This window comes from Chiroxiphia lanceolata, chromosome 3 (assembly GCF_009829145.1).
Source record: "Chiroxiphia lanceolata isolate bChiLan1 chromosome 3, bChiLan1.pri, whole genome shotgun sequence".
NCBI classification, from domain to species: Eukaryota; Metazoa; Chordata; class Aves; order Passeriformes; family Pipridae; genus Chiroxiphia; species Chiroxiphia lanceolata.
The window spans coordinates 10,130,751-10,147,060 of NC_045639.1; the positions used below are offsets into that span (position 1 = coordinate 10,130,751).

Sequence of the window (16,310 nt, forward strand, 5' to 3'; positions counted from 1 at the left end):
GAAGCAGAAGATAGTTTTTCATTATCAGTCTCCTGGCTTACATGGATTTCGTCCTTTCCCAAGCTTCCAGGGTCCTGTCCATTGCTCTAAGCTGTGTGACCTCAGGATTTCATCACATCCTGGATGTTGGCTGCTTTCAAAGGCCCAGTTTCCCTTCAGTATGTACGTGTGGACACACATCCAGCGTTTCGCTACGGGTTCCTCGGAGAAGTTGAGAAATCCAGAATTCTAAAAAAAGCTTCCTAAGAGCCACATATCACATTTCTGTTCTCTCATGTGATCTGCCACACTTGGCATTGTATGGAAGGGTGAGAGGGGCAAAGCACATTTTTCAGATCCACAGGGCAGGTGGAACAGAGATGGTGAAACCTGCATCCTCTCCACTGATGGGTTTTTCACATAAGTAGGAGAAGAAAAGAGAAAGAGAAGAAACTTTCCATAAAAGGAGAAAAACAACACAGGAAAGTTTGCAGAACCCAGCAGTAGATAAAACCTGAAATACCCTGCACCTGTTCTCCTAAGAGAAATCCTTAACTGCTTCTTTACACAGAATATAACCCCTGTTTTGAGCTAATGGTGCCCCAAAATACAGAATTTTACAGCTTTATGAAATCCGATTACTTTATCTCAAAGTTCCAGGGTCTGTCCAGTCAGTCCAGAACCTGATAAGTAAGTTCAAGAGCAGAAGCCAAGTCCTTCTGGCCCTACGAGCTCCCACACGGACCTAAAGCTCTGACCAGGGGTGCAGTGGGGTGCAGACAGCAAAGGGGTTCTCCTGAAGCCTATGCTAGACCTTTTTATTTCCAACAAGAAGGAAAAGTAAGAAAAAGAAGATAAATCTCATTAGGAAAAACACCCTGCAGTTTAATTGACATGGCAAATGCAAAGTTAAAAAAAAAATCAATAAAAAAGCTGACATCCTGAAAGATCAAACAGTAGAATAAATATATATACATATAGCAGTCTTCAAAATAGTAGTATCTTAAAAATAGATAACAACTCTCAGGAAAATGACAGACAATACTAATAGAGACATTCTGATTAAATACTTAGTATTTTAATTTAAGAACATGCACTTTCTCTTCTGTATCTATTTCAGGAAAACATGGGGTCATGCTGTAAACATGGGGTCATGTCTAACATTAGTTTCTCTTTTTATTATTCCTTTGGAAAAAGAAGTGTATGATTTTTTTTTCCCCTGTTCATTCTACTTTCTTAAATTACTGAAAACAGCTGAGTTCTGTGTCCAAAGGGGGAGCAGATCACACAGAATGCTGATGAGAATTCTCTGATGCTGCTCTGGGAAAACGGAAAGCTAAGTTAGATGTGTTGATTCGGACTCAACCTTTTAAAAAAACTACATCATATTCAACTTTGGCAACAAACAAACAGAATGCCTTCACTGATGCTTTATCTTCCTTGATCTCTTCTTTCTGAAGTTACAGTGATTTCAGTGTGCTGTTTGCTTCCAGGGCTGCTTCTTCACATTCAGATCATGTAAACTGCTAAGGAGTGAGACAGTCCTCCCACCACACAGTTCTGCTGCTTTTTCTGACAGATGTGTGACAGGTACCATTCCTGTGCTGCCAAGAGCACTGAAAGTATAGGTATTTTACTAACAGTAAGACTCCCGAGATCTAAAAAACCAAATGAATTCTCCAAATGTTAACAATGAAGGTCTTGAACTTTGCATCTTTTAGGTGATGGCTCCTCCATCTTCAGTGCTTCTAAACTACTGGAATCAGATTTGCCCTTATCCAAGACAACAGTGATGCCAGACAGAAGGTACCCTCCGCCTCCACTCATTGTCAGTTTTGGATGGCTTCGATCTGGTAAGACCTTTAAAAAAAGCAAACAACAAAACACACCCAAAACCCACCCCACAACAAGCACCTGTAAAAGCTCACTCTATATCTGCACATCATGTTGTGTAATTTCAGCTTACAGTACTGGATGTAAATTTTTTTTCCAGCCATAACAACAAACAGCCATTTGGGAAAGTGTATTTATCTGTAAAGGGCAAAGTATCTGCAGGTGAGAATCCAGTTATAGAAGTATGTAAGCATACAGGCTACTGCCTTACTGATTAATTCTTTGTGGCATTTCCACCAAAATTGTGAAGTCAAGCTTTGGGTTGCATGGAAGTCCCATTATGTGATCAGAAGTGGTGTATTTGGAACCACAGCTGATCTTACAAAACAGCAGGAAGGAATGCAGGAATTTCCAGTTCTGTCACTACCACCTTTATGTAGCTTAAGGTAAGACATGAAATGAACCATCATTTTCAGATGCAATACACTCTTTGCAAAGGACTTCTCTTCAGATATTTCCTCCTTGCTCTGACTGCCACTGCAGGTCTGAACTGACTGACCTGTGTCCAGGATGCAGTAACCCTTGCCAAGCCTACCTTGTGTGAACATCTATGGTTCTCCTGGTCATTCCCAATTTGGTTGCCCAATAAGTAAGTCAGTAATCATGGCCACCCTTGAATTAAGTCATCCCCTAAATAATAATTGCTTATGGACTCCAGAAGCCCTTGGGCAAGGAGAAAGCCAGTGAAGTGCACCTCCTTCAGAGGTGGTGAGCTGCTCCTCAGATATGGTTCTGCTTCTTCAGAGATGAAGCAGCAACTCATTTTCCCACAAACATCTTGTTCAAACAAAGTCAGTCACGCTGACATTTCTCACTGTGGTGATATTTTCCCCTCTCATCGTGTTTTTATTGTTCAGTTCCCAGACCAGAAACTTGTTACTTGGGTTCCAGGAAATGTGCTATTTGAAGATGATAATTTTATAAGTCACGACCACTCTCAACATTACACATCTTTTTCAGCTGTCAAACCAGCTGGAAACGAATAAACACTTGTAATATTTTGCTACATCTCTCTCACATGACAGTGCTTTAGGTTAGCCACTAAAGCACAACACTTTGCTACAAATATTTCAGCAAGTGCTTAAGTGAAATGCTTTGTAAGAAGAAAATAAAGTATTTCCATTTGAAATGGTTACAATGAAGCATTAAAACTCTTCAGAATACCCACTACTCATGGGTAAAACCAATGCATGAGCGTATACATTGTTTCAGTCAGTCCGAAATTTTCAGAGAGTGTTTTGCTCCCCAGTGTTTGAGTATTTGCAGTTTTGACAGCCACTTACTGTGATCCTTACCTGGTAGTTTCGTAGCCAGGTTTCAGACAGCTTTAGGTTTATAACTCCACCTCTTTCTCTCAGCTTTGTGTAACATTCTAATAATGGCTTAAAAAAAAAAAACCCAAATAGTAGGTTACATAGCAGAATAGTATCAAACTGGAACAGTAAATAGCTAAAGTAACATACTTGATTTACCTCTTTATACTGGCAGTAGACAACAAAAGGCCTTGAAGGACCAACAAATTCCAATAAAGACAGTAATAAGGGTGTGGGATGAAACTTGCTGGCTACGATTAAGCTGCAAAACAAGTGTCATGCACATTAGTTTTCTACTCATCAAGTGACATTTTCCTCCTACTTAGCACAGCAATCAATTATAGCTTAAAAGTTGCTCATCAGCATGTTTTCATGTCTCTAACAACTCCCCGAATATAAAAACAAATCATGGTTTTCTACTTGCATAATTAAGAGCCGAAAAACGCTCATTCCCTAAGGTGCAGAATATTAAATGAATTGCAGAAGCACTCATTCCAGCTGTGCTGAGCTCCACAATAATTCTTACAACCCTCTTTGCATGCTGCTTTCTCGGCCCCAAGACCATTTTCCAAATACAATTTAAATTATGTGACCTGCTAATTGTTGCTTAGAATGTCACCTCAGCCGTGATTTTTAGACTGGGTAGTCTTCATTAAATACAGTTTTATATAAGAAGAATATTTAAAGAGAAAACAATCCCCTAATAGACATGACTAAAAATCTTTAAAATTATGTCCTTTCGAACTTAAAGGTTTCTTATTTAATTCTCCATCCCTGTTTTAGTATCACAGTACAACTTGGAGATACAGATGGTTGAGATTCTCTACAGCTATCTCCAGCTGAAATCCAAACAAATCACTGCCAAACTAGATTGCAAGAAATGGCTGAGTAAATTAGTAATAAGTTGTGCTTGTGCAGAAAGAGTGGGATAATTAAACTACTTCACTAGTTTACAGAGACTACATGAGATGACCCATTAATTAACATTGACCCATTAATTAACATTTGTTCTCCAGGGGAATGTACAGCACTGGAGACACAGTTAAACTTGTCTGTCAAAAGGGAGGTGAAAATGGTTGTTCAATTTTCTAAATGCAATAAAGAGGTGAGACAATTCTCTTACAGTTGTTCCTGTTCTGTTTTTTTTTTGCCAGCCATGGCCTTGTGAGCCATTTGCTTCACATCCAAACCTCAGAAAAATTGTGCTCAGTAATTTATCAAGCAGGTCATAAAGAAAAGACTCCATCCTGTGCCTCGGAAGGCTTGGAGTGCTGCACTGACACTGCCAGGAGCTCTGCCAGAAAACAGGAAGATAAGGGAGAGATGAGAGACTGTGGAAAACCAAACTCTGTTCTTTCATATGGCAGCACATATTGCTGCCAGCAGGTAGCCTGGCCAGCCACAAAATCAATGTAATGGGTGAGGGGGGAGCAGGAAGGGGTAGAGGAAGTGCAGGGAAGGGTAGAAGGAGGGAGCTGGTCTAATTCTGAACACGTGGAATGTCCACAAACCAATTTCTGCTTTCATAATATCAGAAAAAGTCTATCTTTAACAAGTCTTCTTTAAAAGAATACCAAATAGTCAATGAATATCTTTCCTTTTCCCCCTCAATGACCTATATCAGACTTCAGCTCTCATAAATGGAATTGAACAAATAGATCTAGCAGAAGCAATGTTTTACCACATAACAGCATAGAAGATAGAAATCCTATTGAAATGGTATCTTGTACATTAAGTAGTAAACCCTGTTAAATTCAGAGCCTCAAGAATTAATTTTCCTAAAGTTGGTTGCCCATCTTTATCTAACAACCAGTTTTTCCTTACTCTGCCAGTAAGTCCTCATCTTTCTCCCCACCAACATTAACCAGTTTTTTACCCATCCTTTCCCTGTTTCTGTCCTGCAAAACAAAACCAAACCCCGACTTTCCCTGCCTGCTTCTACTCGGGTACAGGGTTGTTGATTTGAAGCATTTGTTTATTCCATGCCAATTTTCTGTGTTACCCTGTGGTTCTTGATCTCAATGAACAGTGGGCTATAAAAGGCAGATGACTAAAGAAGGGTGATCATGAGAGAGCCATCTGGGATAGTGCCCTCAGGCACCATAAACTTCTCTCTCCCCCCATCACGCTGAAGAATTCCTGAAGCAAGAAATCACTCATCCCTTCAGGTGTGTAATTTGTTACAGCTTTCATGCCTTACAAAGGACAAAAGAAGTATAAAAGTGATTGAAAACAAATAAACAAGAGACAAATGCTAAACAGGCTTCCTTGAACTCAATCAACAACTAAATATACTATTTCATACTGCAGGAAATATCAGGTAAAGTCAGATATTAATTTTCACTTTGCCAGATCGTGCACAGACATTAATTATAAAACCAGTCCAAAACAGTACCATTATTTAGGCAGCTTAATGGTCACATGCACAGTGGTGCTGTTCTTTTGCCAAACAGATGTGCAGTGCTTTTTACAAACCTCCTTTACCATTTTATTGCTTTAGAGAACACACAATGACCTGTTTCTGCATCTTTATAAAAAAGGCTAATTCTACCACTTAAATATGCTACGAGGTACATGAGTGAACGTATGAGTTAAAACATTTCATAATAATAAAACCAAAAACTATACACAAGCATTTAAACACAACCAATAAATGTGCATTAAAATTTATGGGAGCAGAAAAGCTTTATTCCCAGTGAACCAACAGTCTTTGGAGAAAAAGTTAATGTTATTACTTGGTTAACTCAAATCACTTCAGCATTTGCTAAGAACATAGGAAAAAGTCACCAAATCACCAAATGTTCCTATACTATTGTGGGGCTGTATTTCTAGGAATATATTTATAGTATTTGTTTTAAATTTATGATATTGAATATTTGTGTTAAGTTGTTCGCTGGGAGTAACAGCAGGTAAAATGAAGTTATATGGGAGTTTTTTCCTGTGTAAAAAAGAAATGAGTGTCTAAAAACAAACCAACCAATCAAAACCCCAAACCAACAAATTTAGTTCCACCTTAATAAACTTAAAACCTCAGGTTCTACTTTGCCAATTAGAATCCTGTGATTTTTTTGGCAGTCATTTTGTATTGGATTCTACCTGGATTCTGGGTTATAACTGAGAGCTTTAAATTTTTATTTTAATATTTACTCATAATTAGTTGATTTTTAGATCATGAAATTTCAAGGCATTTAAATAACAGGGAAAAAATCTTAAACCAGGTAAGAACTAAACAAGACCCAAGACCCACTTGGTTTCTTATCTCATTGGTATTTCCAGTAAACTGTTCTTATCTCAACCCATGATCTTTACCTTTTGTGCCTCCAATCCTCCTCTCCATCCATAGAAGGTGGAGCAGGGCAGGTGTGTGGTCTGGGGAGCTTCAGTGGGAACACTAAATTGGGGAATAACATTAAACCAGGAAACAACTACAAACAAACTCACCCATCAGCATTCTTTTCCCTCAACAAAGCAGCAGTTTCTGTGAGCTTTTTTCTTCTCTCCCATTGTTTCATTTGCTTTTCCCGAACCTTTGAACAACAAAACAAATAGTTTGTACTTTAACTGGTAATTATATATCAGAGCACTATTGCATGGACTGAGTTTTCATTTTTTGCATCTTATGTCTTAATGTAAGACAAAGAAACAACTTGCAGAATTCCACTTTAACACCTGAACAAGCTGTATTTCAGCACATCTGATTCATACAGCAGAATTTTATGTATATTGAAATTGTAAAACTTGAATAGCCACAATAAATATTCTTACATTTTCTTTATTTTCTTTTTCTTTGTTCTCTTTAAATTCTACATCTTCAGCATTAATGTCCATTGTTTCCTGCTCTTCTGACTGGTTGACCTCCATGGGTGCTTCAGTAGTAGGTTCCTCTTCTGTTTCCTGCAGGGAAGTCTGTTTCTCCTCAGTCAATCCATTGCTTTCTTCTTCCACTGGTGCATTATCTTCAGGGTCTGAAGGCAGAGTCTCTGTAGAAAATGTCCCAGAGAGGAGACTGTGCACTTTGCTGAGAGGAAATTCATGAAGATTATCAAAGTAAGGTTTTGGAAATCCAAAACAAGTGGTAGCAGCTCTCACAGGTCCTCCTCCTGGGTACATCTGAATGATGGATCCATAGCCTACGAGAGTAAAAGAATCAAAAAACATTGGAAAGCCAGAATTCTTAAACTGCCATATTTTCAAAATTTCCAAAATGCTTGAATGAAGTGTTCATTTAAGAATAGGAAGGTAAATTTCCTGCTCTTAATCCAACCATCAAATTTAACAAGCTGTGGAACTGTGCCTCAAGGTAGAAGATCTTTATTGAAAGGACAACACTTTGCAACTCCAAAGGACAAGGTGACTCAGAGAATATTTGTGTATCAAACACCTACTTAGGATTAGCTCAGAGCATATAAGCAGTGGCAAATTGTTAGAAAATATAATTTAATTAATAATTAACAGACCAAATTTCTGCAGTTTTTGTTACTTATTTATAGAGTTGTTTTGATAAAAAACTAAAGCTAATTTTAACAGTATTAATAGGCAAAGAATTTCTTCAACATCCAGGCTCTAAAGGAAGAGCTGTTTAGACATACTAAAAATACCCTTTCAGTAGTTATGCTGAAATTGTATAATTTACTTCAAAAAGTAGCTCTATGGCCAAAAGTTGCTGCAACAAACGCAATTTCCACTGCCTGTGTCCTTCTCAGCCAACAGACAGCATGTCTGTGTGCACAACATCACATCACATCACATCACATCACACATCCTACCTTTCCAGGCTTCTGGAATATAACTGTCTCCTCTGTCTAGTGCCTTTGAATGATGAAACCAATTAACTGAGTTTGAAAAACAAGTCAAACTTCTCCTAGAGTATCCTCGAGAAAATGTCACATAATTTTAAAATCCACATTTTGCAGAATACACATTAAATCTGGTGCAGTGAACAAGAGGAATGGCAACATTTTCAGTGCTGTAGGCTGTCTGAATTCCAGTGCTACTATTCCTGTTTTCTGCCATTCACTTTCCTGGACTTCCAAGTGTCTGGGAAGAATCTACATACAAGCTCCTTACAGCTTTTCCTAAACACAGGAACTCAGACAGGAACTAAAACAGATCTACCTACAGAGTTATCAATTTAATCAAATTTCATTATATAAACAATTATATCAAATTTAGTTGTCAATTACTTTTTTTAGGTTTTTTTAAATATTGAAAAACAAATCCAACTGAAAGATGCAAAATGCAGCTTTCTGCAACAGAGAAACAAGTATCGCTTTGAATACCAGAGACAGTAAAATTAGATTTAAAAAAACCTGAGAAAACTATTTTGAATGGCTGCCTTTTAAAAGTATCACAGGGATGTGTATTTAAGTTTCAGGTAAGCTTAAGTCTGTGCATTACTAAAGCTACTGTGTAACTCACCCCCCATTCGCTCCATCACAGCTCCCAGCACGAGGCCGGCACATGTTTCCATAACAATCATCTTGTTGCCAGCGTGGATGTTTCCCAGGGTAAGCATCTGAGCCAGGGTGTCATATCTCAAGTGGCTGGAAGGCAGAGGGTTTAACAAACATCAAAGTAGTCAGAAATACTGCCTATTGGGCTCAGGAGCCTACCAAAAAAAGTTGGATTGCAGGCAGATTTTCAGAACAGTGTCGGTGATCCTCAGTCACCACGTGGAAACTCATAATGAACCGTCTGGTAATAAAGAAGAACCAGAACCAGAGCCAGCAAGAAATTAGAAAGGAATAAATAGCAAAAGTAGGGTGTGAAGTAGGGTGCACATATCAAAGTGGACATCTTGTGCTGTGTCAGGTTTTTATATTTTTCTCTTTTTTCTCTGACATGTCAGTTTTGTAAAGAACAAATGGTATAAATGCATTTCCTGATCCAATAATGTGATTCCTTGTGATTTTCACCTGTTTTGCAGTAGCACACACCACTGCAGTCCAGGACCAAAACCTAACACTGCTGCCTCCACTGCACAAACTGAAGAGACTCAGTCATAGCTACAGAAATTACAACTCATCTTCATAGTAAAATAAAGCCAAGTGACAGAGATGGTGGAAGGAGAAGGAAAAAATGTTTGAGAAGCCTTAAATAACATACATTTGAGGATTTTAAATCTCAGCATATCAGATCTACTATTACTACATTAAAAAGCATGTATCAGTCCATATTTATGAATGTGTGCAACAATGTATCTTTTAGTTTAGAGAAGTGAAAATCCAGCAGGGCTGGATCTCTGTAGTGGATCTCTGTAGCCATCACCTCCTCTGACTCCTGACCCCAGGGTTAACCACGAGCTTCTGGAGACTTCTGATTGAAGACTTTGAACCCCTGACACATCAAAGGCAAAAATTCCTGCTTCTGGTAAGTGGCCTGTTACTTTGATTACTGAGCCAGAAAACAGAGATGATACACCAGCAACCAAAACCAGGTAAGAGCTAGCTGTGAAAATGCAAAGAACATCTGTCTACAAAGGTAATTTGCAACATGGTGGTGACAGGGACGTGGTAAAAGCTGTTGCTGCAATAGCACATTGATTCATTTTCTGTATCACATTATTTTTCATTGACTTGCAATCTTCCCACTCACAGAAAAAAGAAAGGTATTATATACTCTGGTATAGTATTCTGAAAAAAATTAAATTATAGTATATGATAAAGTTATAATTAGAAAAAAGAAAAAGAATGAAAACTTACTTAATTTTTCCAGGTTCCCTTGCATAATACATTGTTGAAAGAATGCGAGTGGATGGTTTCACAATTGTAATAACTGCCTCATATCTGTAAGAGACACATAGGAATAGTCTTACTTTAATCTCAACAGCTTAGAGGATTACTAAATATTTTCCACATTTTAAAATTCACTTACTTTTTTTTCTTCTTCTTTATGTATTTATCTTGAGCAAATTCTGTTTTGTCTCTGAATGTTGTACTGTTCTCTATTAACTGTTGAACTATTTCCTTGGAAGAGACAATTTATTTTTATTACAGCTAGCATTTATTTCTCATTCATTTCATATATAGTATTTTTTTAAACAAACACTGAAAATATTTTCTTCCAGTAGAGGCATTTATACCAGTAACTTCTACTGACATTAATGGCAAAGTAAACTCCTACTAACCAACATGACAAGTGAGACACTACACTGACTACGTGTAGGATTTTAATAGTATTGTTTTGTTTTTAAGTGTTCTTTAACTACAGAATGCCATAATAAAAATGATAAAACAGAAAATGCTTATCCTGGAAAACAGGGTACTTTGTGGAGAAGGAGTCTGGTAGGTGCCAGAACTAACTCATGAGAGAGGGCAGACCCGTGTGGCCAGAAATGAGGAAAAAGCAGGAGCGTTCCTTTCAGAATCAGCAAGTCATTACTTCAGCACTTACTGTGAAGTCTTGGTACCTAAATATTTACCCCATTCTGAATGCGAACAAGACTACACTGCTTTCTCTAAGTGACTGGCTACCTTAAATTATCCTGTATTTAGAATGAGGCAGTTATGTTTATTGTCAATTATTATGAACAACTGACATATTTTGTCAGTGTAACATTCCCCCTAGTAAAGGGATTGCAGTATACTAAACCCTGTGTGAAGCTACACAGGCAAAAATATTTTACAGAAATAAAACAAGGAACCAGATATCAGACATAATATTTGGTTTAATCCAATTCCCTCCTTGGGTGCCTCTGTCTGATTTCAGCATCTGAGGGTATCTTTTTTCCCCATTAGTTCTTCCCCTCTACTCTGGCTAATGGTCAGACACCTCCCTCACCCCAGTTAATTCTGTCAGCCTCTCAAATTGTGGTATTACCAACTCCTTGCACAATGTCAAACTCCTTAGCATTTATTATTTCCTACAACACTCCCCCTGACTTTTTCCTTCTCTAGCTTCTAGATTTTCCCAGGCTTCCAGTTTTGGTTTCCTGGTCTCTTTATTCTAGTCTCCACCCTTTGCCAATCCAACTCTTCCTCATACTTTCAGATTCCAGCTGGAGGGATCACTAATATTTCCAAGAAAACCAAACCAAACCAAACCAATGGAGCTTTCATTGCTCAGAGTTTAAAAACACAGTGCTGCAAGTACTTCTCACTTCCTGTAGCTGCTTTTCAGGCCATTATTCCTTCAAACACTGAACATGTATTACTAATGGTGTGAAACACCATCTCCTTCTTTTTGCTTTATTCTTGGAAAAAATTAAATGGAGCTCCTGGGATGTTTATGCTGTTGTTTTGTGGGGTTGTTTGTTGCAGTAAAATTTACTGTGAGGAAACTGAGGAGTATTTCTTCGGGGTAAGCAAAAGCCAAAAGGAAGCTGCAGCACCGTGCAATGCCCTGGGAGTACAAGCCACTTCACATCTTCATTTTGACACATATCCCTTAGGAACTGGGAAGGATTTGTGAAGGGATGGAAAATCAAGCCCCATCAACACCTGTGCTGGTTTTGGCTGGGTAGAGTTAACTTCCTTCACAGTGGCTGGTACGGGGCTGTGTTGTGGATCTGTACTGAAAACACTGTTGATCCTATAGAGCTGGTTCTGTCATTGCTGAGCAGGGCTCACACAGAGCCAAGGCCTTTTCTGCTTTTCATAGTGCCAAGCTGACAAGGGGGCTGGGGGTGCATGGGAAACTGGGAGGGGACCCAAACTGACCAGAGGGATACTCCAGACCCTTGGATATGACATCATGCTCAATATATAAATTAGGGGAAAGAAGGAAGGAAGGGAGGATGTTTGGGGTAATGGTGTTTGTCTTCCCAAGTCACCCCTAGATGTAAGGGGGCCCTGTCCTCCTGGAGGTGGCTGACCACCTGCATGCCCACGGGAAGTTGTGAAAGAATTCCTTGCTTTGCTTTGCTTTCCCTATTAAACTGTCCTTATCTCAACCCACGAGTTTTGCAGCTTTTACGCTTCCGATTCTCTCCCAGTCCTGCTGGTGGGGGAGCAAGCAAGTGGATGTGTGGGGCTTGGTTGATGGCTGGGGTTAAGCCACAACAACACTGAAGTTTTATTTCAAATAACAATCATCTCTAAACTGAGCCTGCATCACAAAGACAAGCCATCCCTAAACAGGAGTTCAGATTTTTCTAGACATTTATGGAGGAATAATGTATATTTTTGTTAACATAACTTAAACTGAATATTCAGCCATGGTTAGGAAAAGCAGAGTAATGAAATAGGATATTTTAATAACCTAAAATAAAAGCATGGTAGATGTATTGCACTGAGGACATACAGAAAAGTCAGAATGATCTTCTGCCACAGATAATGAGAACAAATAGAAAACATCAAAGTTGTCAGACTGATTAGTACATTCTTCTCAAAGAGATAACACAACTAGCAGCACAACCATGGAAACAGAAGAAATACCTTTCTAAACTCCTTGGGTCCATCCGTTATTAAGCAGAAGCAGAAAAACTGCTCCAAAGAGCAGCAGCAAACAGCAAGATGCAAATAGGAGATGAGATGGACTTGATGTAAGCATGAGCAATTTCTTATTTTTATTAGAAAGGGTAAACCAAAGAGAGACAATTTTGCCTGACTGCCTGTGCAGAACAGCAGTGGCTGCAATGCTTCACTGACATTTAAGATGGCCTCTCTCACTTTATGACAAGGTGCAGGGTCAATACCAACCCCTTTTCTAACAGAACAGAACTGATCTCTTGTGAACATTCTTAGCTTTTGAGGTACAGATAAAGCACAGGCATCACACGGGTTTGGTAGGTACCTACAGGCTCACTGATGGTACATTTGTTACACAGTGTTATTTCTTCACACTTGGTTATTTGTCCATAATCCTTCCCTACACCTTTGATAGTTTATTTATGGCATGCTTTTAAAACAGCTGTAACACAGAAAGAGCATTTTGAATCTTATACAGAAACAAAGCTACATGGGGATTATGTGAGCTGTACTTCTTTATCTGTTATGACTTCTGATGCCATAAAAATCTATACTTTACTCTCCATTGACAAAGCTGCATACCTTACATGAATTTTTCTCTGAAAATAGCCTTGGTATTTTTGTAAAAACAAAAAACATGACTTGACCTATACACAGATAAAAAGAATAGCCTATTTCATAAACTAAAATATAACCATCAAGGTAGCAAAAAAATGACACCAAAACCTTATTTTTACCTGTCCTTTAATACCCTTGTCCTTCAAAGCCTTTATGTCATCATGAGTCAGTTTTTGAGACTTCCCATCGTCAACTATGTTACGATTATCTGTACCTGCTTCCTTTGTTTCTAAAGGAAAAGGATATAGATTTGTAAAATCTAGCACTAAATAAATTGGAGAAACACATGATTTTAGTTTCACAGAAAGCGGATTTCTCATCATTAAACCCACACGTTTTACGGCCTTGCAGAGCACAGCCTAAGCAATGAACCATAATATGTAAAATAAACCTTAATGTATATATATTCACCCAAACTAAGGTTCAAATTTTCTCCCATATTAAAAAGCTTATTTGTTACAAGACTAGTGAAACAACAGATCAAGACAAAACCATGCACTTTTATGGCAGAAGGAATATAAGCAACATTAAGTTAACAAATGATTAATAGAAAGCTTTTCCATTATCAAAGAAAAATTAATTTGAACTAGTTTTTCCAAATACCAGTCACTGCTCTGTGATACCTGTGGTAGTCTCTTCCACCTCTTGCTTTGGCTGGAGGTTTCCACCGTTGGTTACTTCAAATGTAGTTCCATAAATATGTCCAATGGCATTATCCAGGTAGAACCACTGCTTCTCAAAGATAATTTTTCTGAAATAAGAGAAAAGTTAATGACACTAAAAGCATTATTTTTACTATGTTGAAACCCACAAGAGTTGAGCTTAAACTATAGCTTTATACATGACATTTTCATCTATATCCTTTAAGAAAACCAGGACAAACATAAAAAGTGAAATTAACCCCAAAACCCACATTAAACTGAAACTGGTTAAGAAAAGAACAAAGAACTTAAATCGAGCATATAGTAAGAAAAATTTTTTTCAGTTTAGAAGACATTTAAAGTAAGAGATAAAACAAGGCTATGGCACTCAAATTATACAGTACTGTTTTTGATAGAGAAAGTCAGAACAAGGCAAGGAATTAAATTAATCATATGAAATCTAGGCTGGGTCATGCAGATCACTGCAAAAAGATGAGCATGAACCTGTATGTTGCAGAGCTCCTTTGAAATAACATTTGCCAAAAGACTATGAAAAAAACACACAACAGAGAGTGCCTTGTAATCCTAGAAATGGGTTTTTTAAAAAAAAAAAAACCAAACTGTATCATCCCTTTTGCATTAAGGCAGGTTTGCATTTTTCCTTCTTGACATAAAACAGGATCCACAAAGCCTTCAACTTTCAGGCTGGCCTACAAAGGCTGCCTTGCTAAGCAGAGAAATACCAATCTTGCCAAGTAGCACTATATTATGCCACACTCACATTCAACCCAAAACTTGTCGATACGAGCTATTATGCAAATTATACTCATCACTAATTCTGAAACTAAGGAAAAAGGTTGTTATTTCCAGTTTTCTACTGACTGAAGTATGAGATTTCTATATATATTTTACATATTACATTATTTGTATCCCCAAATAAAATCTACAATTTAAAGGAAGTGTAATAATAAAGTTTTATCAGAGACATTACCAAATCCTCTTCATAAAAAAGGACATTATAAATTAAAATCCCTTAACCCCTGCCAACCCAGATTTTAAAAGACTAATAAATTACTACAAAAAACTTGAAATTACTCAAAATATTAAATAGATAAATTAAATACAATATTAAATAGATAAAAAATGTATGCATATAATCAAATTTCATTTTGATGACCATTCTAAACAGAATATCCAACCATAGCTATTGTCACATGTTCCTGGAGTATCCTTACCCTCATGAGATTACAGAAAGGAAAATTAACGCAAAACTAATTTAATTGCTTATAGCTATGTTTACTCTTTGGCTTTTGTATTCTTTCTTTTATGATAGAGATTTTAAACAAAAACTGAAGAGGGACTTAATGACCAAGATCTTGTCGGTGACAGGCTGACAGGGGCTACCTGATTTTGGTGCCAGATGCTACAGGTGAACATTAAGCCTGACAATAACCAGCGCTCCCAAATTCGTAGGTCTGAGCTACACCGTTTTTAAACCAGTCTCATTCAAGTGTAGTACCTTCAAATCTCCATCCTACTGAATCAGATGTCTGGCCACATTACCCAACACTGACTTCTACACCTTGGTCTATAAATTTTTCTGCTGCAAGGGGGAGAAGCCCAGGCTGTGTCCATTGATTTTAGCAATTCCTGCTGGGGTACAGGCGCTTCCCGCTATGCCAGATGGCCTAGGAAAGAGAAATAGGAGACCTTTCATAGTAACTATCCAGAGCTGAGCGCCAGCATCTTCCTGCACACTGAGCACACCGAGGCCAATTAACAAGCCCTAATTAACGAGGCGATGCCGCATTTCGCAGAAATCCCGTGCCACGGCGAGGTGTGATGACGATTCCCTTCCCAGGCTGCCGCCACCTCTTCTCCTCTTCGACCGGCACCCGTTTGACAACGACAACACAAAACCACCTTAAATTCCTTTAGAATTCTCAGGAGAAACGCAGCCAGGAGATCTTCCGGGTTGTTTTCTGTCATAGCAACCGAGGCAGCACTAAAACCCTTCCCGCCGCCTGTCACAGCAGCCTGGGGCGAGGCCGCTGTTTGTGCCCGGAGCGGCGGGACCGGGACCGGGACCGGGACCGGGACCGCGACCGCGACCGCAACCGCAACCGCAACCGCAACCGGGACCCCCCCCTTCCTCCGGCGGGGCCCGGGACTGCCGCTGGCAGCGCCTCACGGGGGCAGGAGAAGGCGCAAACCGAGCACGGAGAGCCGCGGTCCGGGCGCTCACCTGCGGCGCAGGACGGGCACGGCTTTGAAGACCTCGCCGCGCTTGAGGACGGCGCAGTCCCCCTCACGGATGCGCGCGCCCGGGGACGCCTCCATGGCCGCCGCCGCCGCTCGGGCCCTCTCTGGGCTTGGGGCCTGCGCAGTGAGGAGCGCGGGCTGAGGCGGGGAGGGGAGGGGCCGCTGAGGGCTCCGCTTCCCGCTCCGGCCCCGCCCTG

General features: G+C 39.2%; 1 protein-coding gene across 4 annotated transcripts; it reads right to left on the minus strand.

Moving 5' to 3' along the window:
* Positions 1 to 838: 838 nt before the first annotated feature.
* On the minus strand, positions 839 to 16,303 carry TRMT6 (tRNA methyltransferase 6). 4 transcript variants are annotated; one of them, XM_032681914.1, is made up of 12 exons: positions 16,097 to 16,208; positions 15,371 to 15,539; positions 13,834 to 13,961; positions 13,330 to 13,439; positions 10,059 to 10,150; positions 9,887 to 9,970; positions 8,604 to 8,728; positions 6,951 to 7,315; positions 6,627 to 6,712; positions 3,345 to 3,447; positions 3,168 to 3,254; positions 839 to 1,839 (listed from the first exon to the last, which is right to left on the minus strand). In XM_032681914.1, exons 6-12 carry the CDS (start codon positions 9,916 to 9,918, stop codon positions 1,666 to 1,668), a joined length of 972 nt encoding a protein of 323 aa, XP_032537805.1. In that variant the 5' UTR covers positions 9,919 to 9,970; positions 10,059 to 10,150; positions 13,330 to 13,439; positions 13,834 to 13,961; positions 15,371 to 15,539; positions 16,097 to 16,208; the 3' UTR covers positions 839 to 1,665. The 4 variants fall into 4 exon arrangements, with proteins under 4 accessions (XP_032537805.1, XP_032537809.1, XP_032537806.1 ...); XM_032681918.1 differs by lacking the exon at positions 15,371 to 15,539 and having other exon boundaries at positions 16,097 to 16,303; XM_032681915.1 differs by lacking the exons at positions 13,834 to 13,961; positions 15,371 to 15,539; positions 16,097 to 16,208 and having other exon boundaries at positions 10,055 to 10,150; positions 13,330 to 13,351.
* Between the last annotated feature and the right edge of the window lie 7 nt (positions 16,304 to 16,310).